Source organism: Zea mays, chromosome 1 (genome assembly GCF_902167145.1).
Source record: "Zea mays cultivar B73 chromosome 1, Zm-B73-REFERENCE-NAM-5.0, whole genome shotgun sequence".
NCBI classification, from domain to species: Eukaryota; Viridiplantae; Streptophyta; class Magnoliopsida; order Poales; family Poaceae; genus Zea; species Zea mays.
Genome location: NC_050096.1, coordinates 221,652,128 through 221,677,546, shown reverse-complemented (window position 1 = coordinate 221,677,546; position 25,419 = coordinate 221,652,128). Strand labels below are relative to the sequence as shown.

General features: G+C 41.0%; 2 protein-coding genes and 1 pseudogene across 2 annotated transcripts; 2 read left to right on the top strand and 1 right to left on the bottom strand.

Moving 5' to 3' along the window:
- The first annotated feature begins 4,126 nt into the window (after positions 1-4,126).
- On the top strand, positions 4,127-13,485 carry LOC103643313 (uncharacterized; annotated as a pseudogene).
- A 117-nt stretch (positions 13,486-13,602) lies between these two features.
- Positions 13,603-15,096, bottom strand: LOC100282786 (F-box domain containing protein). The gene has a single exon (NM_001155692.2). It carries the CDS (start codon positions 14,954-14,956, stop codon positions 13,727-13,729), a length of 1,230 nt encoding a protein of 409 aa, NP_001149164.2. The 5' UTR covers positions 14,957-15,096; the 3' UTR covers positions 13,603-13,726.
- Positions 15,097-19,950: 4,854 nt separating this feature from the next.
- LOC103643310 (Retinol dehydrogenase 13) lies at positions 19,951-25,179 on the top strand. Its single transcript, XM_008666463.4, has 5 exons — positions 19,951-20,480; positions 21,830-22,693; positions 22,931-23,374; positions 23,542-23,734; positions 23,804-25,179. The coding sequence occupies exons 1-5, from the start codon at positions 20,118-20,120 to the stop codon at positions 24,724-24,726; spliced, it is 2,787 nt and encodes a 928-aa protein (XP_008664685.1). The 5' UTR covers positions 19,951-20,117; the 3' UTR covers positions 24,727-25,179.
- The last annotated feature ends 240 nt before the right edge of the window (positions 25,180-25,419 follow it).

The following is a 25,419-nucleotide window of genomic DNA, read 5'->3' as shown; positions in this document are numbered from 1 at the left end:
GCAATTAGTTCTGGTTGTATTAGTGGTGACGAAGTTGGAAAAACTATCATACTCCATGCGTCACATACAGGAAGACGAAGATATATGATTCAAAATTACCATGATAGCATAGCTATCTGCCGAGTTCATGGCCCGCCTGATTTTTTGTCACTTTTACATGCAACACAAACTGGCCTGAGATTTTGGACAACATGTTCGAGCTCGGACAGAGCCCTCCAGACAGATCTGATGTTATAGTTTGAGTATACCATATAGATTTAATGCATGACATAAAAAATGGATCTATTTTTGGCCCATGCATTGTAGGTACGACCACTTTTGTATTGAAAAACACATGTATAAAGAGAATCATCTATATATAAAGATAGCAAACCAGTATTGTACAAGTACTTCACAAACTAATAAAATTGCCATCATCTCCTACATGTAGTGCTTTACACAATTGAGTTCCAGAAACGAGGTCTGCCTCACTCACACATCATATTTTAGATATCGAATTCTACATCGCAAGCTACATCCACTTTCATAGAATCTTTTATCAGTGCCGAAATTCCAGATCCGACAATTGATCCTCTTGGATATTGTTTAGTGGCAGAACATATGATGCATGGTCCATGTGGAGCATTGAACCCCAATTCTCCATGTATGAAAAATAATAGATGCTCAAAGAGGTATCTAAAAGAATTCCATGAAGAAACTAACTTGGACGAACAAGGATTTGCTACATACAGACGAAGCAACAATGGACGCTACGTCATGAAAGGAGGATACGGATTGGATAATAGGTGGGTAGTCCCATATAATGAGATTATGTTGGAGACTTACCAAGCCCACATCAATATTGAATGGTGTAATAAAACTATCTTTGTAAAATACCTTTTGAAGTATGTATCGAAAGGTCCATATTATAGCAAAGTATATTTGCAGAGAATAAGAAATGGCAAAGACACACCTTACGACGAAGAAACTTATACAAGAAACGAGGTCAAATAATATTTTGATACTCGCTATCTATGTGACAAGGATTCATGTTGGTGTGTGCTTGGATATGAGATACACAGACACTATCCTGCAGTAGAATGAATGCCAGTGCATTTACCTAACGAAAAGTACATAACATATAATGCAGCAAGTAATATATGAAGTATTTTAACTGAAACTTTTCTTCGGAAAACAATGCTCACTGAGTGGTTCACTACCAATTCAAATACAAATGCAGCGCGCATTCTAACATACATTGAATTCCCATCTAAATGGCGTTGGGATGACAAAACAAGAACCTGGAAACCGAGACATGGAAAGGGGAGGAAAAATTGTCGTATATACTATGTACATCCATCTACAGGGGAAGATACAATTTAAGGATGCTACTAATGATCGTCAAAGGTGCTCAGAGCTACGAAGACTTAAGGACATATAACAATATGTTACACCCAACATTCAAAGAAGCATGTATAGCACGTGGCCTTCTTAATGATGATAATGAGTGGTATAATGCTTTTGATGAGGCTGCCAGATGGCCCACCTCAGAGCAACTGCGACATCTATTTGTTACCATGCTTCTTTATTGCGAAGTTGGAGATGAGCATACATTTTTTGAAAAAGTATGGCAATTACTAGCAGATGATATCCAATACAATATGAGAAAAACATTGAACCTTCCCTCTTACCAGATGCCCATAAATGAAATAAGGGATCATTTACTTGACATAAATGAAATAAGGGATCATTTACTTGACAAATTATCTGTACTTTTCAACAAGTGCGACTCAAATATAAGAGATTATAATTTGCCACAGAAAAACAATTTTGCGGGATCATCCTACGGTAATCGATATATTGAAGAAGAGTTATCATACAACTTCTGCTTTATTAAGTGAATCGCAAAATCTCCACATGAAATTAAATGAGCAACAATTGTATGCTTTTAATACCATAGTTCATATTGTTTTATCAAATAAATCTGGACTCTTCTTCTTATCTGGGTATGGAGGCACCGGAAAGACTTTTATTTGGAATGCAATCGTAACACATTTGAGAGCGCAAAAAAGAATAGTCTTAATAGTTGCATCTTCAGGTGTTGCTTCCCTACTCCTTCCAGGTGGCTGCACAACACATTCAAGGTTTAAAATACCTTGTGAGCTGGATGAAACATCAATTTGTGATATTAAAAGAGGTTCAAAGCTTGCTGAGTTGATTGAGGCAACTTCTTTAATAATTTGGGATGAGACATTCATGACACATAGGCATGCTTTCGAAGCTCTAGATCGTTCTCTTCATGATTTACTTTCTTTGAATTCTGCCCAAGCAGCTCAATTTCCTTTTGGTGGTAAGACCATTGTATTAGGAGGCGATCCTAGACAAATACTACATGTAATAGAAGGTGGCACTCAGGCACAAATTATTAATGCTGCTATAACTAACTCACCGCTTTGGAGTTCAGTAACAATCTTACATCTTACATAAAACATGAGACTTTGTTCAACACATTTAACAAAAAGCGAACGAACTCAACTTGCACATTTCAGTGCATGGATCTTAGATGTTGGCAACGGTACTATACCAGCTACAGAAAGACCAGGTGAATCAAAACCTACTTGGATACAAATACCTGATGAATTTCTATTAACGCCCGAAAAAATCAGGTTCTAGCCTTTATTGCAGAAGTATATCCAAAATTAGCAGAAAACTACAGTGATCCAAGCTACCTACGTCAGCGGGCTATGTTAACACCGACAAATGATGTAGTTGACTTAATTAACCACCATATTGTCAACCTCATTCCAGTAATTCACTGACAATATCTAAGTTGTGACAGAATTGCACCATAATCAAATGTGGGAGGGACATTAGATCTGTTGTACCCGATTGAATTTCTAAGTTCAATAGATGGCAACAATTTTCCACGGCACAAGTTGTTGCTAAAAAAGGGAGTGCCCATTATGTTGCTTCGAAATCTAAATCAATCTGGAGGATTATATAATGGTACAAGGCTCATTATAACCGCTCTAGGAGACATGACTTTAGAGGCTCAAATAAGAACCGGAACACATACCGGAAAAATTGTTCTCATTCCCAGGATATGTCTACCACTGAAAACAATCAAAGTTCCTTTGGTGCTAGAAAGAAGACAATATCCTATAAAAAATTGTTATGATATGACAATCAACAAAAGTCAAGGTCAAACACTATCACAAGTAGGTATTTACCTCAAAAAACTTGTATTCACCCATGGGCAGCTTTATGTTGATGTATCTCGTGTGACTTCCAAAGAAGGTTTGAAAATATTGATTGAAGACGACAATGGAAGGTCAAGCAAGGAGACGAAGAATATAGTTTACAAAGAAATATTCAGTCGCATTGCCACTAATGCTACTGTCATGTCCTCATAACCCTTAACAATACTCATAATCTGTACATTATGTATTATTATAAATTTATATATCTTACAATTGCATATTACGATAAGGTTTTGCATATCATACTGTATTATACTTATGGGGCGTTTGGATCCCTTCATTTTAGAGGAATTGGAATTCACTTAATAAAGTAACCTATTTAACTTGGAATTTGACATTCCACCAGTTTCCAAAGTTCTGATATAAGGTTATCTCAAATTCATGGGGTGGAGGATAGGAAATGATTTTATGTATTACTAGAATTGGTTTCTACTCTCTAACTTACAACACAATCTTCGACTCACTCCCCTATAGTAAAAATATAGTACATAAATACCTCCAAAAATTTGCTAATAATAGTATATTGATATATTTTGCATAAAACCGAATTAATTTAATTGATATATGTCTAAATTACTATTGTTAGAATGGAATTCAATTCCAATGACCCAAACGGGACGTTAGTCTATTTCACTTAACATACACACCTCTCATATTCTACTACACATAGTTTCTTAAAATAATACAATTGCCAAAATCTAGTTATTGTCTATTCAATGATTATTAACAACTAATTTACTTTAAACACATACAATTGCCAATTTAGTTGCATTACATCAAATTATATGTCAGCGCTTTTCACATTCATAAGTTATTAAACTCAGGTTAACTCTATATCACTTTTTTATTTTCTAAGCATAACGTTTTCTCTTAATAAACACAGAACAATGGATTATACACTGTTAACTGACTTAGAACCGCACAAGAAACTTGCAAAAATTCAAGTGTGTGTGACCAGAAAGTGGCTTTTCCGAGGTGCTAATGATAACGCTCCACTGCAGCATGTTGATATGGTTCTATCTGATCAAGAGGTATCAAGTCACAACCTTTAATCTTCATACATACATTTTTTGCCAGTAACAATGTGTATATATATCTACTACTTATTAAGGCTGCAAGAGTAGTCTTCCTGTTCTGCCACCATTCTCATTCCTTGTTCTGTCATTCTCATGTTCTGCCATCATTCTTTGTTCTGTCTTTCTCATTCTCCCCTCCCCGCAAAGCTCATTCTCATTCCCATTCTCCCGTACAGCCCACGTCTAGCTAAAATTAAAAAAACACACATATCCTCAAAGGGATTTGAACCTGTGACCTCTCAAGCAAAGGCCAAGAGTAGCTACCGCTACACCACATGTGTGTTTATGTCTACATCTATGATAGGAAACACATCTAATACATCTCTCACCAAGCTCACTTGCTACCCTAGCACAATGTGTAGTAGTAGATAAGTATCACCGAGATTCTTGAATTATATTTTTTTATGGAGGTAATATTATTTAAAGAAGAGCTTTGCATGCAATTTCTTTTGTTTGAATAATGTTTTACACTTAAATTCTCTTTTTTTGCATGCGTGACATTTTTTCTTCGTAATATTTTTTCCATGGATCAGACTTGTGAGTCATTTTCATAAACCAACGCCAAACATGAATCCATGTTTCTTACTTGAAACCCCGAACAAACACCATGAGCAGGAGGCACTCGTGTTGGCGTCGCTCATCGATGACGAGAAGAAGCTTGGCGACTGTCAGTTCGACCTCTAGAAGCAGTCCTACATGGTCGCATGTGCCGCTGTGTACGACAAGCTCCCGCGAAGCCGCCGCTTGGACACGGTCCAGAGCAGCTGCACCGCGCTGTCCATCGTTAAGCAGGGGGGCCTCATGGTTGTCGCCAACGTCGACGACTCTCGGGTTGTTCTGGACACCACATCCGACGACGACGCCATCACGCCGTCCAACTCATCGTCCACCTGAAGCCCAACCTGCCACGTAAGTCGCTACTGATCGGACATGAATTCTTATGCACTGGGACGATGGACGTTGCTGACGTTGTGTGAGTGTCCTCGAACATGATGTATGTAGTGAAGTAGTGCATCCGATGGTGCAACGGCCAGGGGTACTACCTCGCTGATGAGCCCGCGGTGCACTTCGTTTGGCAGCCCAACCAAGAGTCATCGGTACTCGCCATGTCGCGTGCGTTCGACGACTATTATATCGAGGATTGTGGCGTCATCTTGGCGTCGGAGGTGACGCAGAGGAGGATCGACAATAGTGACCAGTTCGTCATCCTCGCCACCGTCAGGGTAGCTTTTGTGCCAGCCTGCCTTTAATTCTCTTCGCAAACACACACACTTACCTTTTTGTTTAAGCAAGAGTGTATGGTGGTGTGTGTCTGATGACTAACGATGTACGAGGGAATTTCTTCTGGCATGTGTGGAACGTGCTCTCCAATGATGAGACCATACAAATCGTGGCATATATCGAAGTCTGCATGATACTGATGGTTGCAATGTAGTGGTGAAACAACTAGATTAAAATAAAAAAAATTATGTATGGCTAGGATCACAAATTGATTATGAAATATTTTCTCATAACAGTATAACACGTATTTTGTATACAAGTTATCGTAGTATACTGATATTATATATTCTCATTGCAACGCACGGGCACTCAGCTAGTATATATATAATTGGCTCGCCTAACAAATTTCATGCTGTGACAGGGCAATGCTATCTATGCTGAAATCCCAGCAAACTTAGCTAAACAAAAAGCACCAGATATTGAAGAGGAATGAGTTTATAATATCAGCAGATTTAGAGTTTGCGCAGCAAAAACACGTTCCAAGTAGTCGATGGTGACAAGATGGTCCAATTCATGTTCCATACCATCGTAAAACGTGTCATAAACCCTCCAACGGTGTTTCCAACATATGTCTATCGACTTACACCGTTTGATAAGATTGAATCTAATAATCAGACCAAACCAAACTTTCTATGTATTATTACACAACGACTTAGAATATATTATCTATTACTCATGGCTTATGTTCACTTATCTAATATATTCTAACTTCAAAATTGGTGTCAGATGTCCTTGGTGTCATAATCTAGGTCCATGAACTGACACTCATACATATCCAGAGCCAATTGACCCCAGTACTGACAAGGAACATTATTATAGAAGATCTCAGGTATTGCAACCCTCTCTTTAATGATATCGTATTTTATATAACAGAAAAACATGTACCTTAACATCTAACAAAACACAAAAAAACAGCTACACACCTTTGAAGATCACTTTATGGGCAAACCAAGCAACATCATTCAGCCTTCATGATGTGTACGACCCAAACACAAAAAACCAATTATCGTGCTTTTTGTTGGATGCTTGCCGAAATTTTACAAAGGTATGCCTCATTTATATACATATACAAAACAAATTTAACACTAAATTAGATTATTTAAATTGTACTACCTCCTACATGTTCTAACAATTTCTCCTTTACAAATACCAGGTGTTTACTTAAGTGGTGGCTCTGCCTATAGATGGTACTTCAATCCTACAATTCCAGAAGCAGAACCTTATCATACCAGGTACAAAAACTGTGTGCAAAAACTATTAAACCAAATACCCTCTTCTCATAAAAATAACATATACAGTGATACGATACTCTGTATCCTAGACAAGAACAATTGCATTACAACTTCCCCATGCTTTAAATCATCCTCCAACAGTTGAACACAAAGAAGCAGTTGAATCAAAGAGTCTTTATGACCTTATAAGAATTAATCCATATGATTTCCCGGTAAGTTCTCTCACACTATATTCCCTTATGATTTTTAATTCTCATCAACTTAAACATCTATCCAAAACACAGGAGATGGGATATGAATGTACTGTCACAATAACAGAAATACCGGTCAAAAACAAATGGTGGTATCCAGCTTGCACAAAATGCGTTAAAGCGTCAACTCCACAAAATACAGTTTATCATTGCGATGACTGTAACTGGGACAAATATACATTTAGGTAAGTTTCTAAACTAAGTACTTTATTTTCGGTTGTTATAATTGAAATTCCTTAGTGTCAACAAATAGTTAAATCTATGTATGCACCATACAATTTATATTGTACTAATTACTCAGAAAATACCTTTTGCACATCAGATACAAGCTGAAATTCCTAGCATCTGACGGGACAAAAACCGCAGAAATGTTTTATTTCAATAACATAGCAAGACAAATCATTTTAAGAGGCGTTAGTGAGCATTCACCTATCCCACCTGACCTAGCACAAATCATATCCCTAAAATTTACATTTAGAGTCACAGTTGATGATCAATCCTTTTTCCAACAAAACAACCATCCAAACGTGTTGCGAATCAACTCCATTGTTACGGCACATGAAAGACAACAACTTTACCAGTGCAAGCTCAAAATCTTGAGCAACAAGGACCATCAACACCTTCGAACACATCAAAACTGAAGTTGTTTGAAGATTCTCCATCTACAGCTCTAGAAAAATTATCCACAACTTCAACAACTATAGGATATTTTTTTCAATCAAAAAATAATACAGTACATACATATCGCACTATTACTTCGAACTGAAATAATGTGTCAATTAACTTTTGCAGGTTGTGAAGAAGCTTCTATATCCAACAAATGACGGCACAACAAAACCGTACTAACTCTCTTTTATTGAATATATATATATATTCATCCATGTTAAAATGTATCATAGTCACACATTATACTAACAACTATTTGTATCACACCTGTTCCATATTCACAGACCAACCAGCATTGATATTACCAGTGTTCGGCTAGGCGGCGGTTAGGCGACGGCTAGGCGTGCCTAGGCGCTAATCGGTGGGCTGCCGTGTAGCCTAGGGCGCTGTGCGGCGTTTAGGCGGGCGCAACGCCTAGGCGGCGCTCAGCCGCGCCTCCTCGGCGATTTTGCGGCGCGCAGGCGCCGTAGGCAGGCGCGTAGGCGGGCGGCGGGAGCGCGCGTCGATTTTTAGCGCGCGCCGTCCTGCTCCCGCGCGGGAAAATCCAGAGTCCAGACGCTATCCCGCTCGGCATCCCTCCTCCCCGCGTGGCAAAATCCAGACGCTATCCCACGCCGGAGGAAGTTCAGCCGCCGGCCTCCCTCGTCCCCGCTGGCCCTGCTTCCTGCGGTCCTGCCAGTGCCAGAGTTTAGCCGCCGCACCCCTCCCCGTCGGCCACCCCACTCCCCAAGGTGAGTTCTCCTCCCCCGCCGGCTGCTCCCCTCCCTGCTCATCCCCCTCCGCCAGCCGCTCCCTTGCTAACTTGGCCTCCCCTGCTTTCCTCCCCTGCTTTTAGCCTCTAGATCCTGCGGTCAAGAGAAAGGATAGCCTGCGGTGTACAAGTGAAAGGATTAAGGATGTCATCAAAAACTGCAGCTGCACCTTCTGAAACTGAAGCAGCTAGAGCGAATCTCCTAAAAAGAAATTCAGATGATGTTGGATGGGAATATGGTGTTCTTGTTGATGCTAACAACAAAGACAAGGTGAAGTGTAAGTTCTGTGACAAGGAGATGAGGGGAGGGATTTATAGGTTGAAGGAGCATCTTGCCCATGTTGGAAAGAATGTGAAGAAATGCACGTCTGCAACACTGCAGGCTCTAGAGGCTAAAGAGAAGTGCAAGAAAGCAACAGAGGCTACAAAAAGGAAGAGGGAGGAGAAGATTGTTCGTGAGCTAGAACTTAGAGAGGAAGTGAATGTATCTATGGTTGGAGAGGAGTCAGAAGAAGTCACTTGTGTTGGAAGCTCACAGCCTCACAAATTAGGGCCAATTGACAAATGGACACGTGCTATTGATCCTACCAAGGCTGATTCATTAAAACAACAGCAGCTGAACAAGGAACTATGGAAAGAAAGAGAGCATGAGGTGCACAAGTTTATTGCAAGATGGGCCTATAATCATGGTAAATTGCTAGTATACGATGCTGTTTTCACATTTTAAAATTCATGAACTGAACACTAATTAGACTTCATTTTTTAATCATTGGCAGGAATACCTTTCAATGCATGTGACAATGATGAGTTCAAGCAAATGTGTGAAGCAATTGGACAATTTGGACCAGGACTTACACCTCCAACTCAAGATGCCTTTCGAGGTAGTTGGCTGGAAGAAGAATATGAAAGAACCAAGTGTTTGCAGCCGAGAAGATGAAAAATGGGTGCTCTATTATGACCGATGCTTGGTCAGATAGGAAGAGGAGAAGCATAATGAATATATGCACTAATTGTGCTGATGGAACCTCCTTCATCAGCTCAAAAGAGATGTCAGATGTGTCACATACAAGTGAAGTCATTTTTGAATTAGTGGACAAAGCAATTGAAGACATTGGTGAAGAAAATGTGGTGCAAGTAGTCACTGACAATGCCTCTAACAACATGGGAGCAAAGAAGCTATTGCTTGAGAAGAGACCACAAATATTTTGGACCTCTTGTGCAGCTCACACAATCAACTTGATGCTCCAAGGAATTGGCAAGTTGCCTCGATTCAGGAAGTGATTGACCAACCAAAGTCATTTACCATATTTGTGTATGGCCACACAAGAACATTGGAGTGCTTGAGATACTTCACAGAGGGGAAAGAGCTAGTGAGGCCAGGAGTGACTAGGTTTGCTTCATACTTTCTCACTTTGAACAGTATGCAAGAGAAGAAGGACAAGTTAAGGAAGATGGTGGTTCATAGCAGGTGGGACTCATTAAAGGATGTGAAATCAAAGAAAGGAAAAAGGCCACAGCTACTATATTGAGTCCAGCCTTTTGGAAGGATGTGAAGCTAATGTTGGCTGTTTTTGAGCCATTGGTCAAAGTCCTCCGTTTGGTTGATGGGGATGTGAAGCCATCCATGGGTTTCCTTTATGGAGAGCTACTAAAGGCAAAGAGAGAGGTCAAAGAGGCCTTTGGCAATGTTGAGTCTCGATTCAAAGATGTTATGGTTGTAATTGAGAAGAAGATGAATGGAAGACTTGATTATCCATTGCATTTGACAGCTTTTTTGCTGAATCCACACTATAGCTATGCTAACCCATCAATCTTTGATGAGCCCAAAATGAATGAAGCCTTCATATCTTGTGTCGAGCAATTTTATTATCATGATGAGGACCAACAAGAACAGGCTGCCAACTTTGAATTGAAAAAATTTCAGAATAGAGAAGGACCATTTAGCAAGAAGCTTGCAAGAACTTTTCAAAACTATGATTACAATCCAGGTAGAGGTACTTATTATATGGTTGTTTGCTGTTTTCTAACATGGCTGTTTGCTGTTTTTTAAACTAATAGAGGTGTTTCTAATTTATTTCAGCATCATGGTGGCGGTTATATGGAACTGAAACACCAGCTTTACAGAAGATGGCTACAAGGATATTATCTTTGACATCAAGCTCTTCTGGTTGTGAAAGAAATTGGAGTGGGTTTGAAGGGGTCAGTACCTATCTATTAATCATTTCAGCAGTACTATGATTAAATTTCAGAATTGAAAATGCTTTTGTTTCTAATTTATAGATACACACTAAGAAGAGAAATAGGCTGACTACAACCCGCCTCAACAAGTTGGTCTATATTCAGTTCAATAACAGGCTGATGAATAACAGAGAAAAGATTAAGTCAAAGAAAATCACTGATGTTCTCTTGTCTAGTGATACAACTGAAGCTCAAGGTTTTCTCCAAGAGGGTGGAGATGATTGTGCACAAGTTGTCTTTAGAGATGGGGAGGAAGATGAGATGGAAGGTACAGGGATACCTTGGTCTGTTATTGGAGAGGCAGTGTGAGCAGAAGAACAGCTTGAGCCTCGTAGAAGTGCAAGAGTGAGAGAGCTCTATGAAGGAGAAGAGTTTGAGTCTGAAGAAGAAGAGTATGAAGATGAAGATTTGTGCTACAGTGAAGATGAAATATGATCTGGACCATCTCCATCTAGTAGTGAAGCCTTTTGTGATGCCCTGGTCTTATGAACTGCAGCTGTGTCACTTTGTGTCTATGTGTCTTCTTTTGTGTGAGACCTGAACTAAGAACTATGTGCTTGTGTTGTACTTTATTTATAAATTGTGTTCTGCACTTGTATTACTGTCATATCCATTTGTGTTGTAATTACCAGCTGCTGATATGGTGTGCTCAACTGCTCATGAATGGGAGGTTGTTGAAATCATCCAGATAAGTCACAATTTAGTGTTTTCTATTTTTTTGATGAACAACTAGTTGTGTATTGACTAATTTACTAACTACTAGCTGTCAAAATGTGTTGCAGCCTTGCAGGAGCTAGGAACATGCAAGAGTAAGCTCAGCTAGGAATCAGATATGTCTACTAGCCTTCTTTTTATACTTACTGTGACTCATATATAGTAGTTATATATGTATATATAGTTATATACATAATATATATATATATATATATAATTTATGGCTATATTGCCAAAACGCCTAGAAAAGCGCCTAGAAGCGCCTAAGACCGAGTACTCCCGACTAGGCGCTAGGCAATGGGACACCGCCTAGATTCCGCCTAGCGCCTAGCTGAACTTTGGATATCACTGATGCAGAAAACGACGATATCGACAAAGGAAACATAGAGGTACAATCTTCTTTGTTTCACTAATCTACCATATTTATTTTTTTTCCTAAATTTAACTCATTCCATCCTTCACATGCTCGGTTATTCCATATGAACATTTCATACAACAGATAATACTGGCACAATTAAATGCAACAAAAAAAATAAAACTCCATAATATTATTTAATAAATTATAATAAAATCCATTCTTATGCTTAGCAGTAACACATACTAGGACCTACACAACTGCTACTCCAGGCAATCCTGAATGCATAATGAACATTCTATTCAAACTTAATAGCTTAATGAAACATTATAATTTCCTTTCTTCCTACCCATTTTTCCTATTTTGTTTCTATTCAATTTGAACTAAATTCAATCTAGTCATAATTTTTTTAAACCGACAAGAGAATTGCCTGTTATATTAAAAAGAAGATGAGCGCCTGCAAGGGATGGACTATACAAGTCCACCACACTAGGAAAGGAGACACTAATTATAGTGGCACAAATGTCCTAAACCAAATGAAATCGAAATTAGCATTTCAGCAGAACACCATTCTTCCTATTTTTAAGATCACACAACACAATAATATATCATCAACTACAATCTTTTCCGTTTAATTAACCTACCACAATACTTTCATGTAATTAAACTAGATTACTATGATCGTTCACACAAACACTTGCTCTATATATACACAGTCTAATGCTCTGAAAACACTCCATTCTACGCACATCATTTACTCCATATGCACAATTCATATGTAACAGATAATATTAGTAAGATGAGATTGAAGAAAATTACAACAACATGCTACTCCATAACAGATTGTAACATAAATTATTCTTATCATGAATGATAGCATTCATTAAATCTAAACTATCTTCTCTTCATATTCAAACACTTCATATTCAAACACTTTATTAAAATTCGATTGTCCAACAAAATATATTGCTTCCTTTTCTAGCTATCCATCTTTCGATACCTATAACTAATAGACAGTTATAGATAATACTGCTTCACACTTTCATTTACACTTAACAAATACCATCACCTTCTTGCCACTTCTTTATAAATAATTTTTACATATACAGCATGATGTAATACTTGACGACAAGGGAAAAGGTCCAACAGCTACAATTGAATCTCCACCCAAAAAATTATACTTTGCTATACAATATCCTACATGTATTATTTTCTATCTATTATAAAAGCGTCATTTCATTTTTGTTTGGTAATTATTGCGACTACAAAAGTGAACTTATCCAAAACTATATTTCTTTCACACATTTTTCCCCATATTTAACTTATCCAAAATTTAATACCACATATACATGTAAATAGAAACTAGAAATTAATTGTGATAACCATTTATGCTGAACAATTCTGTCCCTTTCTCTTCTGCTTCCATAAACGAAGACATTAAAATTATTTGTTTCTCAACTATACAGGTTCAAACATGGACCTCTGTGCATCAAAGAAAAGCCGGACACCATATCTTCCAAAAACTGAAGATTTTCTCAGATTATCAGCAGCTTTTTAGGTTGTAGAATGCCCTCTATGTAATTATATATAACTGCTCAACTCTTCTAAAAACATTTCATATAAATATAACAAGGTAGCTTCAAATATTGCAACAAACATATTACCTTCTGCCAATGCTCACTTTAACTATATTTTATTTTATATAAATCTGTTGTGTTCTAAATTGTCTTTCATGCTCTGTATCATCTTAAAAAATCTCCCTCGCTTTAATCGTCTGACAATATTGCATACCATTTACCACGCAAAGCGCGTACCCGTTACTAGTATATAAGAGGATAAGTGAACAAACTGTTGAGTCTAGACAGAACAAGAAACTTACATGTTACTGTAACCAGTTTCACTTGAACAAGCACCTCCTCCTAGTCAGGGGCTCAAATTGTTACCTACTAAAGCAGTAGGCCATGGCATGAAGTAGGGATGAGCATGGCCATTAGCTTTTACATAGAAGAGTTTTTCCAGCTTCCTTGTTTCCAGGCAGAAGGATAGGTACCAACAAGGCAAGGTAGCATCTCTAAACGTCTCAAATGTCGTCATGTACACGATGCCGTCCAGAATTGCAAACACTTTAAGCTGTTCAAGTTCATTCCGTGAGCCCTCGGTGGCCTCAAGAACCTCATCCTCCAGCTGCAATACATGTCGGAGCACCCACCTGTCAATGCCACCAGCGTCTGGTGTCCGGAACCAAACGAACAGCGAGAAATCGATTGCGGCAACGATGCAGAGCTTCCCATCCTTGGTATCCCCAGTCCTGTAGAGGTGGCCTTGCCCACTCAAGCCATACGGCAGATCGATGACGGAGAATTGCAGGGTCGCAGTGTCCAGCAACACCTTGTAGGCATTCTTATGGTGTGACCAGCACAGGAACCCACTCACCTGCCTCCCCGAGAGAAGCCAGTACTTACCGCTCGCCGGCTGTGTCGGCACAGGCTCCGACCAGGGGAGAATCTGCCACTTCCTGGTGGCAGACGAGAAGACGGCGACGCGCACCCGGTACTTGTCGTGGCAGGAGGAGACCACGCGGAACGAACGCCTGTCGGGAGCCTCGTCGTCGGGGACTACCAGGAAAAAATCACCGGAGATGAACTTGCCGCGGTGCCCTTTGCAGATGTCGTCAGGCAGTTTGGGGACGAGATCCAAGGCCCCCGTGAGGGGGTTGTAGGCGGCGAGCTGCTTGGTTCTCCAGTTGAGGAGGAGAAGGCAACCGCCGCGGCACTCCATTATCTGCCACCCGGGGAAGACGTCGTCCTCGTGCGGGACGCGGGTCAGGAAGGCGTCCAGGCCGCGGACGGCGGCCGCGTGGCCCCGGTCGGAGCCGCGGCGAATGGGCATGAAGGTGGGATTTTCGTTGCCGTCGGGGTCGAAGAAGAAGCCGAGGAGAGGAGGCGGGTGCAGCGCGCGGAAGCGGCGGCGGAAGGTGCGGGAGGAGCGGACGGCGGCCAGGAAGGCGCGGCAGCTGAGGGAGGCGCAGACGAGTGAAGGAAGGGAAGGGAGGCGGAGGAGGATCTCGCGCAGGAGGTCGTCGGAGAGATCGCCTATGGTCGTTGGGGCGGGCGGTGCTCGCGGTTCCGCCGGGTGCTCAGGATGGGAGGCCATGGACAGAGGACGCCTGGATTCCTGGAAGGAAGAGGAAGAGAAAGGGGGCCCGCTTTTCAGGACTGGTGAGGGGGGGACTCGGGGGAGGACGGTTTGGAATGGGCTTCAATTGTTTGCTACTTTGGTGGGTTGGCCGTCTCGTAGGTGGGCATTTTGATTCTTTTTCATTTATTTGATTTGGAATGCGCTTCGATTGTTGGATGGACTGAGTGACTGACCAGAGGGTTATGTGTTGCTTCAAAATACATTTTCAATCACATGAATTTGTCTTGAGATGTCATCTTGATTAAAACCCTTAACGTTATATATATATATATATATATATATATATATATATATATATATATATATATATATATATATATATATGCAATTGAATCTTTCATCAATGAAAATGATAGGTGGAGCACCCATAACAATTATCTGCCCAACATAAAAAATACTCGACTCCCATGAACTGCATGATTCAATGCATACGAAGCAACTGTCTATCCAACATAAAAAATACTCGACTCCCATAAAATGATCTAGTGTGGCAGTACATCCTAAGAGGTCCAGACTCAAAAAATGTTTATAGTAAACAAAGTCAAAAGGGAAATAAGTCCCAACCTCTAAAGGAGTAAGAGGACACTTTTCATCCCTTTTGTTTGCCTCAGGGTCTATCACTCGACCATGCTGACGAAACTTACCTCTCCAGCTCTTTTCACGAGCATGGTCCCTTTCAGTTTTCTCCCTCCAACGACCATCATATGTACAACACAAAAAGGCTATCATATCCTAAAACATACATGGTATTAGTAGGATGAAAAATGTCATAATTGTGAACAAATAAGATACTTGAAACATGTTCGAAGCGAAGATGCACTGGAACATACTTCCCTCCAGTCAACAAACTCTTTTTTGTAAATGAAGATCCATCTCTGAATTGGCATATCTATAAAGCATCATCTAACTGAATTAGAATATCTAGTCTAGAAAGCTATAAAATTACTCTGACTGAACACTCAACGTCTAAAACAGACTTCATCAGACTGCACATAAAAAATCGAGTGTACAACAGCAAATGTATCGGCCAGATAGAAAACATGATTGAATTTCATGCTTACATGTGTACTAACTATTTCACAGCTCTTGTAAGCAATGACATAGGGCGAAATTATGCAAATCACCAAACAAAATCACAGATCTAGGCATTTTAGGAAAATACATGAAAAGCAGAGCTACCTTTCCACAATCCAAGCCTTCTTCTGCAGTTGGACTGCAGCCTCCACCCACCAACGACGACGGTGACTCAGGAAAGCTCCTCCATCGCTGGTGCCAACCATCTATCGAACGACCGGATCTAGGACGGTGTCTAAATCGTCCACGCCCCCGCGTGCCGAGATTGCTGGAGCTACCCCTTCCCTCGCAGCCACGCTGACGTCGGACACCAAGTAACCGCCTCCTCACTGATCACCAGTTCACTGACAATGCGGGCAATGGTAGAGGAAGAGCAACGACTGGATATGAGGAGTGGCCGCTCACACCACATTTGGGGCGAGATCGAGATGGGATTAAAGGGAGGGGGCGGAACTTGGCGGCGATCTTGGGCGGGAGGGCCCGGGTAACGCGCGAGCGGGGCAGGGGGGAGACGACGGTCGTCTCACCGCCGTGGAGGATGGACGCGGTGTCTGTCGAAGCAAGGTTGGGGGAGTGGGCATCGCGAGCGGGGCGGACGTGACGTCGATGTCGGGAGGACGGGGCGTGGCACGCAGGCACCTGCTGCCACAGCCTCCCGCGCATGTAGAACAGTCTCGCCACCGTGTCCGACACCAACCCGCCCGTGGGACGCGCCACCGCGTTCATCGCGCCGAAGCACGCCACCGCGGCGCCCGCAGCCTCCATGGGGAGGTGGAAACGTGAAGTGTCTCGGTCTAATGACCGAAACTAAACATGCATAGATATACTAGAATACAGAGTTCTAGTACCATGCTCAAGTGGTGCCATAACATACAAGCCTTTTATTTAGTACATTCTAATAATACGATAATAGAAACTAGAAATAAAATAGTGGTGGCGAAGAACGCGACTGCGAGCTCCTCGTTGGACATGGCGTCTGCTACAACACAATGGCACCACAGGGGACTTGGGTGTAGGAACGCGCTACTCGTCGAGCACAAAGTCAGGATCCTCTGCAACAAATCATCAACGGGTGAGCACAAAGGTACTCAGCAAGTCCCACCTCGCCCTTACGGTTAGGACTGGGCAAAAAACCCGTAACCCGAAACCCGAACCCGGAATACCCGAACCCGAACCCGAAATACCCGAAACCCGAATTTTGTTCGGGAATTTCGGGTAGCAACTTGCAAAACCCGAATTTAGTTCGGGTAATTCGGGTATCACAATCGGGTATCCGAAATACCCGAATTACCCGAACTTTAATGTGTCATGTACTCATGTCATGCTTAATTATTAATTTGTACATTTATAATTATGTGTATGTGTGCATAACTTGTGATTGTAGATTGCTTGTGTTTTATATGTCCATGTGTATCATTATTCAAACTATATTTTTATACTAATTTAATAGGGTGTATGTGTTTTTATGAAGGTGACACAATAGTTCGGGTAGTTCGGGAATACCCGAACCCGAACCCGAAATTTCGGGTACCCGAAATTTCGGGTATTGCAAAACCCGTTGTAATTTCGGGTATCGATTCTCAAAACCCGAAATTTTAAAAACCCGAATTACCCGACCCGAAATTTTCGGGTAACCCGAACGCCCACCCCTACTTACGGTGAGGGAATTACATTGTGCATGAATCATTGACAAATGTTGAATGTATAAGTGATTAATGAGTGCAAACTAAAAGTAAAACCCATAACCATCCTCCATAGCCAATAGGTAGCTCATCTAGTTGAAGTGTCCACACCATAACATGTCCTATACCGAGGACACGGACCATTCGAATGGATTATTCACTCTGCAGAGGTTGTACGCGGTACCCACACGCACATCACCATCCCAAGACGGTTCTGTCATAGCCGACACCCAGCCATGGCTCAACCTCGCATAGCCGTCCACAACCCTGGGTTCTGACCACTCGGGTCCCTAACCCAAAACATGTCCACCTCGAGCGACTACCAGGCCAGCCAGTGGGATTAGGCCAAGGCTTGCCCATACAAGCTCGTGTGGACGCACTGTAGATGAGTTATGTGAGATGGCACCCCAACACACGGTCCTTATGGCTCACCAGAGCAGCCACCAACCAGAACCAGCAAACCCGAGGTGTCACCACGGCAACTCGGTCGCAAGTCTACCACCACGGTAGCGCATGCACCAACACTTACCCTGCTGCTCTGGTTTCATCCCCATCTAGTTTCATCAAGTGTCAATGTATCAATATTTATACAATTAACATGCATCAAGGCATCAATCAAAGGTTTCTCTCATTCACTCAGTATTAGGTGTATCATTACATGCCACTGTTATGTCTACCATGTTTTATATTTTCCTCACTTGGGAGCAAACACCATCAGCGTAAGAGGTCGATGAGACTTGCCTTCACTCGCGTACTCCTCCTCGACGTTGGGCTCCTGGTCGACAGGCTCTGGCTGGTCTTCTTCTGGGACCGGCTCTGTTCCAACAGTCGCCAACGAGCACGCGTACAATAGGCAATCACACAACAAGTATAAATATGAGTACATTGTGTTTTTTATAATTAATATGCATAGTTTAATTTTTAGAAAATAATAATAATAATGTGAATGGTTTGATTTTAGAAAATCTTTGGTGAAAGAATCAGATTAATCAGAGTTCATATGTGAAAGTTATTAGCGGTACATAAATAAATGGATAATAAAACAAAAAATACAGCTACTCCAGACTATCCATGAACTCCTTTGAAACAAACAGAGTGGAGTCATCTTGAAGATAGATTTTGAGAAAGCTTATGACAATGTTAAATGGCCTTTCCTATTTCAAACTCTAGGAATGAAAGGTTTTTCATCTAAATGGATCTATCTTGGCGTAGAGATCTAATAGGATATAAATTAGTAGCGTGGAATGATCTAACCCCATGACTATAGTTCTATCGGATGAACAAGATGGATTTTGATGGAATCTGTCATCAGATGGGTAATTCTCAGTGAAGTCAACTTATCTTGGCTTAATTCACCTAGATGTACCCAACCTTAACAAAAAATATGGAAACTAACGGCCCCTATAAAAATAATAATATTCCTTTGGTTTTTACGAAAAGGTGTAATATTAACCAAGGATAATCTAGCGAACCGAAATTGGAATAGTAGAGTGAAGTGTGCTTTTTTCACAACAATAAGACAATTAGGCATCTCTTTTTCGAGTGCCACGTAGCGTGGGTCATCTGGCATATAGTCCAAATAGCCACAAATATTTATCCTCCCTATAGTATCGCGAATATATTTGGTTCTTGGCTAGGGGATCCGTAAAGATTTAAAATTGTTAGCGCTATTAGGGGCAGCAGCAGTTTGTCGGGCTATTTGGCGACATAGAAATGACATTGTGTTTAAACGTAAAAATATAACAAATTCTTTGCAAGTTCGGCTATTCACTTGTTCTGTTCCTGAGTTATGCTACAAAAACATATCTTTTATGAGTTGGTTTTGGCTACTTGTCAATGTTTGAAGCAAGTGGCTAGGAAGCTTTTTACCTAGGCTTATAGGTGACGATCTAGTCTTATGATTAATTACTACTAGAGTGTTTAGATTGTTCGTCTTGTTTAGAGCGTGTATATCTTACGTGATACATAAGTCGGTTTTTTTGTTTTGAAGAGAGTTATGACTTATGATTATCTCGATGCAATAAATTTTCTCTTATAAAAAAATGTACGATTTACTAGAGATAACCTTCAGCTCTATATTACCATGGATTATAGCTGAATGCAATAGAATCCAACAAATAAATGCACAAATCTTAAATTAAGATGGACGGATCACATCTCGTGTGAATGAAACAGAAATTTTAGACGACTGACTGATAAGTACATAGGAAAAGTGAAAACGCAAAATAGGAAGATAATTTGTTAGGTGAGTTGGAGTAGCTTTTGTCGGTTAAGTTGGCTCTTTTGCACCCAATTAAATCAAGAGGGTCCTCGGCTCCTAGCAAATAGACGACGCGGGGGAGCATCGCAGAGAAAAGAGAATGGCGGCAATGACGCGCCACTTCCGCGACTCCTCCACCTCCAGTGACCCCGCTGCCGCCACGCCGCCGCTGCCGCCCCCACTCCCCGACCTCGGAGTGGCCCTCTCCGCCGCCGATCTCCGCGTCACCGCCTACGAGCTTCTCGTTGCCGCTTCACGGGCCACCGGCGCCAAGCCCCTCACCTACATTCCTCAGCCCACGACGGCAGCTAGCAAGCTCAAGGGCGCGTTCGGTCTCGGGTCCTCGCCGCCGTCCAAGGTCGGGAGGGCGGCGGTGCTGGAGCTGGTGCGGGTGCGGATGGGGGTTACAGAGCAGGCCGACGCTACGATCCGCCGGCTGCTACTCCGCGTCGCCGCCGGACAGGTTAGTCCCCCCCCCCCCCCCCCCCCCCACCCCACCAGGCCACCACCACACACACTCTTGATTCTTGAAAGGGACAATGCAGCTTATTACTTCTTCATCAGAGGCTTTTTTTTTTGGTGGCGGGGGTTGTTGTTGCGTTGTCGGCTGGTTCGGGTTAGTTCCGTGCGGTCGGTAGTACACCAGTAACAAGTTCTTTGCTTTGATTCTTGGTCGTTTTGTTTGTCATTGGGTTGCAGGCTCGATTGAGGCAAATTGTTTGTTGTCATGTTCTGTCCTTTCTGTACTTGACCGTATCTGAATAAGTAATGACGAGTACTAATGTTTCTGTCCTTCCACATCAGGGTGTTTCACGTGTGTGATTGAGTAATGAAGGACTGGGTTGCCAAACAATTGCAGCCAGGGGTTTCCATTCGGCTTCTAAATACAGTCTTTTGTGTGTGGGTGGGTGGGGGTGTCAATTGCAGCTTAGGAAACCTAGAAGCATACGGACGTTTGTTTGTTCAATAGGGCCTGCCCAGCCTTTGGGACTGTTCTACTGGCCATAGCTAATGACTGTGTTATGGTGACAATGGGCTCTACATTTGACACTATAAGATTTCGGATCAGATTAGGATTGGACCCTATTTCTATTCATTTTTGAACTAAAATTTATTTATGACCCTACCATTTTGTGAAGAAGCATTTGGATCGTGATCCATTACCACTCCTAGGGGCAGGACCTTGAGTGCTCCGCAACCCTAGTCGGGTTGTGTGTAGTATGATCCTTTTTTTTATGGACGGATGTTTCATATCAGATATCACTGTGTTGTACTATCTTTTCTTCTCTGAATGAAATGACACATAATTTTCTTGTCTGTTCGAGAAAAAAAAACAATTGCAGCTTGATGTATAAATTTGGTTATTATGGTACTTCTGGTGACATGTCCAATTATTTCATATTATGGTGCCCAAGTAGTCATTTGGATGGTCTTCTTGGCTTGTATTACGAGGCATTCTTACAATAATTGTTGCCTGATATGCGTTTCTTGGACTGTTAGGCGATGTTCGTTGATGATTTTTTTTGGTTAGTATGTGTTCGTTGATGATTCTTTTGGTTAGTATGCGTTGCTTGATATGCTTGCTAATCTGAGTTTCTTTTTTGGTTGTGGGTTTTAGCACTAAACGTGGCAAATGAGGACTATGATTTTCAATGCTGCACTAAGCGTTCTATTTAGGAAAACAAATTACTTGAGAGTACTATTGGCAGTGGTTGTTCAGTCACTGTCGGTTTCATATCAATTTTACAAAACCATATCTGCTGCATATAAACATAGAGGTTTAACTTAAGTCTATTTTCTCCCTTGAAACAGCTTGGCAGACCTGCAGAATCTATGGTTTTGCCCTTAGAGTTCCTGCAGAAGTGTAAAGCATCAGATTTTCCTGACCCTCTAGAGTACGAGGCTTGGCAGATGAGGAATTTCAAGCTTCTTGAGGCTGGTGTGCTGGTCCACCCACTTATTCCTTTAAAGAAATCAGACATTCCTGCAAAGAGAATGCAGCGAATAATACATAAAGCATATGTTGGGCAAGTTGAAGCTGGGAGGAATTCAGAATCCATGCAAATATTGCACAACACTGTCATGTCCCTTGCGTGTAGATCCCTTTGTGAAACTTCCAATGAGTGTCATTGGGCAGATGGTTTTCCCTTTAATCTCCATATCTACAAAATGTTGGTGGAAGCTTGCTTTGATGTTGAGGAAGGCACTGTAGTAGATGAGATTGATGAAATGATGGAGCTGTTGAAGAAGACTTGGCCTGTTTTCGGAGTCACTCAAATGCTCCACAACCTTTACTTTACCTGGGTTTTGTTCAACCATTTTGTCATTTTGGGCCAAGAAGATAATGGGTTATTTTCTGCTATAGAGAATCTATTAGTTGAAGTTGCAAAAGATGCTAAAATAACCAAAGATCCAGATTACTGTGATGTATTGAGCTCCACTTTAATCTCAATAATGGGTTGGGAAGAGAAAAGACTGCTTGCATACCATGAAACTTTCGGTGGTAGTAATCTTTATTCCATGCAATATACTATTTCAATTGGAATCTCAGCTGCAAAGATTCTCTTTGAAGATGTATCTTATGAATACCATAGTGGAACAAACAGAGATATTGATGTTGTGCGCAGCAGGATTGAAACTTATATAAAATCATCAATCCGCACTACTTTTGCTCAAGTAAGTTCCAAACAGGATGACTCTTTTTGCTCAGTTTTTTCACTATTTATGGATGGGTAATTCAAAGTTCAATGTTTTTCATGATTGTATGTCTCATTGTCACCAAACGTACCAGATACTGCAAAGCATGACTGAAACCTTAGACATTGAATACTGCTGATAACTATCTGAAAATTGCTTTAGAGGTTGAACTTTCAACACTTATACCAGTGCTTTTTTGTGTGTGTATTCATGCAGAAAATGAAAGAGGCAGGTTCAAATCGGTCATCCAGAAATCGTACACCTGTTCTGTCTATTCTTGCAAAGAAAACAACTGAGCTTGCTATTAAGGAGAAAAATGTATACAGTCCAATACTGAAGAAATGGCACCCCTTTGCTGCAGGTGTTGCTGTTGCAACTCTTCATGGTTGCTTTGGAAATGAGCTAAAAAAGTTTATAGTTGGGCTTACAGAGCTCACACCAGATACAGCTCAAGTGCTTAAGGCGGCTGACAAGTTAGAAAAGGATCTAGTTCATATTGCTATTGAAGATTCTATGGACGTTGGTGATAGTGGCAAGTCATTGATTAGTCAAATGCCACGTTATGAAGCTGGAACTGTAATGGATAATCTGGTAAAATCATGGGCAAAAGAACAACTTGACAGGCTTAAGATTTGGACTGACCAGAAGCTACAACAGCAGGTGATCTTGTTTTCTTTTCATTCTGACTTAGGAACAAATCTAAAGTATGACTTAGGAACAAACTCAAAAGTCCTTATGTTTTTTAATGGAGTAATATATATGCAATATTCTAGGATGCAATGGATTGATATAATAATACGGCACTAGTTTTGTAAATTGCTATGCAGACTTGGAACCCAGAGGATAAGGACAAGGATAATTTTGCTCACTCATCTGTGGAGATGCTGCACAGAATTGAGGAAACTATGGATGCATTTGTACGATTGTCTATACCAATCCGCTCTACTCTGCTTGCTGATCTGACAGCTGGACTCGATAAATGTCTACATTATTATGTCTCTAATGTGAAATCGGGCTGCGGTAAGTATATTGCGAAGACAGTTCTTGCACAAAGTAATTCAGGTGAGTTCATTTTGTATTAATTTACAGGAACTCGGAGTAGCCTTTTTCCGCAGCTACCTCATCTGACAAGGTGTGACGTTGGATCCAAGTTATTCAAGAAAAACGAGAAACCACAGTTTCTTATGAAGAGAGGATCACAAGTTGGATCAACAACTGGGAATGAAGCCTCGAGCCTTCGTGGACTATGTTTTCGAATAAATACCATTTACTACATCCAAACTGAACTTGAAAACCTGCATATGAAGACGAAAGAATGCTTGCAGAAAGTTGAGTTATTTCAGCCTGATAATGCTGATGATCTGAACATAAACTTTGGGCTATCCCAGGCAGCTTGCCAAGAAGGAATTCGACAGCTGTGTGAGACTACTGCATATATGGTGATGTTCAATGATCTGAGCCACGTTCTCCTGAATACTCTCTATGTTGGGAGCCCTGCGTCAAACAGGATCCTGCCTTTGTTAAAAGAGCTTGGTCCTATCCTTAGGATTATATCTGACACAGTGCACAATGAAGTGCAAAATCGTCTCATAACTGCATTGATGAAAGCCTCTTTTGATGGCTTCTTGTTGGTGCTTCTTGCTGGTGGACCGACACGTGCTTTCAGCTGCCAGGACTACCAGGTAATAGAGGACGATTTCCGAGCCCTAAGAGGCTTATATTTGTCATATTGTGATGGGCTGCCTGAGGAATTAGTTGGCAAGGCTTCCTCGGAGGTGAAGAACATTCTGCCACTCCTACGGACAGACACAGAAACCCTCATTGAACGGTTCAAGCAGCTAATTTCTGAATCTTATGAACCTACAACCGCATCTAGGTTCCCGATGCCTCCTGTACCTGCTCGTTGGAGTCCGGACAACCCCAACACAATATTGCGTGTATTATGCTATCGAAATGACGAGATAGCTACTAAGTTCCTCAAGAAAACATATGATCTGCCAAAGACCCTTTGATTTCTGCAAATAAATAACTTGCAAACTATTGTGTATAGTGTATTTCTGCAGCTTTGAAAGTTTATGGTAACTGGTACATTGGATTGTACTGTCTACTTGTGAAGGATAACACAGCATGAACATGCAAGTAGAGAACTATTAAGTTTGAATGCAGCAGATTTCATGGATGGAAACAGGAGATTTGGCTCTGAGTTTTACACTTTCATCCGATTATTAATGAGCTCTGCTGGCCGTGCCATTTGTGTGCTTGTGATATGCTCATCTGTGAAGGAGGAACCATACAACAGAATGTAAAGTACCTGAATATATTGCAATTTTTTATTTACTTGGCTATTATGATTGCCATTGACTGTACAGAGGAAAACATGGCAGATTTGTATAAGTGAGATACTTCACTTGACTGCTTTCTTGTTCAAATAACGTTTCAAAATAAACTGGAAATTATGTCTGTAATGGAAATCTACTTGTATTTAACTTAGTCCTTCCACAAAGTTAGGCTGCCGCTCAACATTTTTATCCTTTTTTTCTTAGGAGAAGTCTAAATTACTCTCCTCACATATAAACAATGTTCACGTAACCCCATAAAATATTTTTTAGTTCGTTTTATCTTTCTACTTTTCTACTTTGAGTTGGTTCAATTTACCTCTTAATAGAATTTGTCTTTTTTATTTCTTTATGTACAAACTGAGTCTT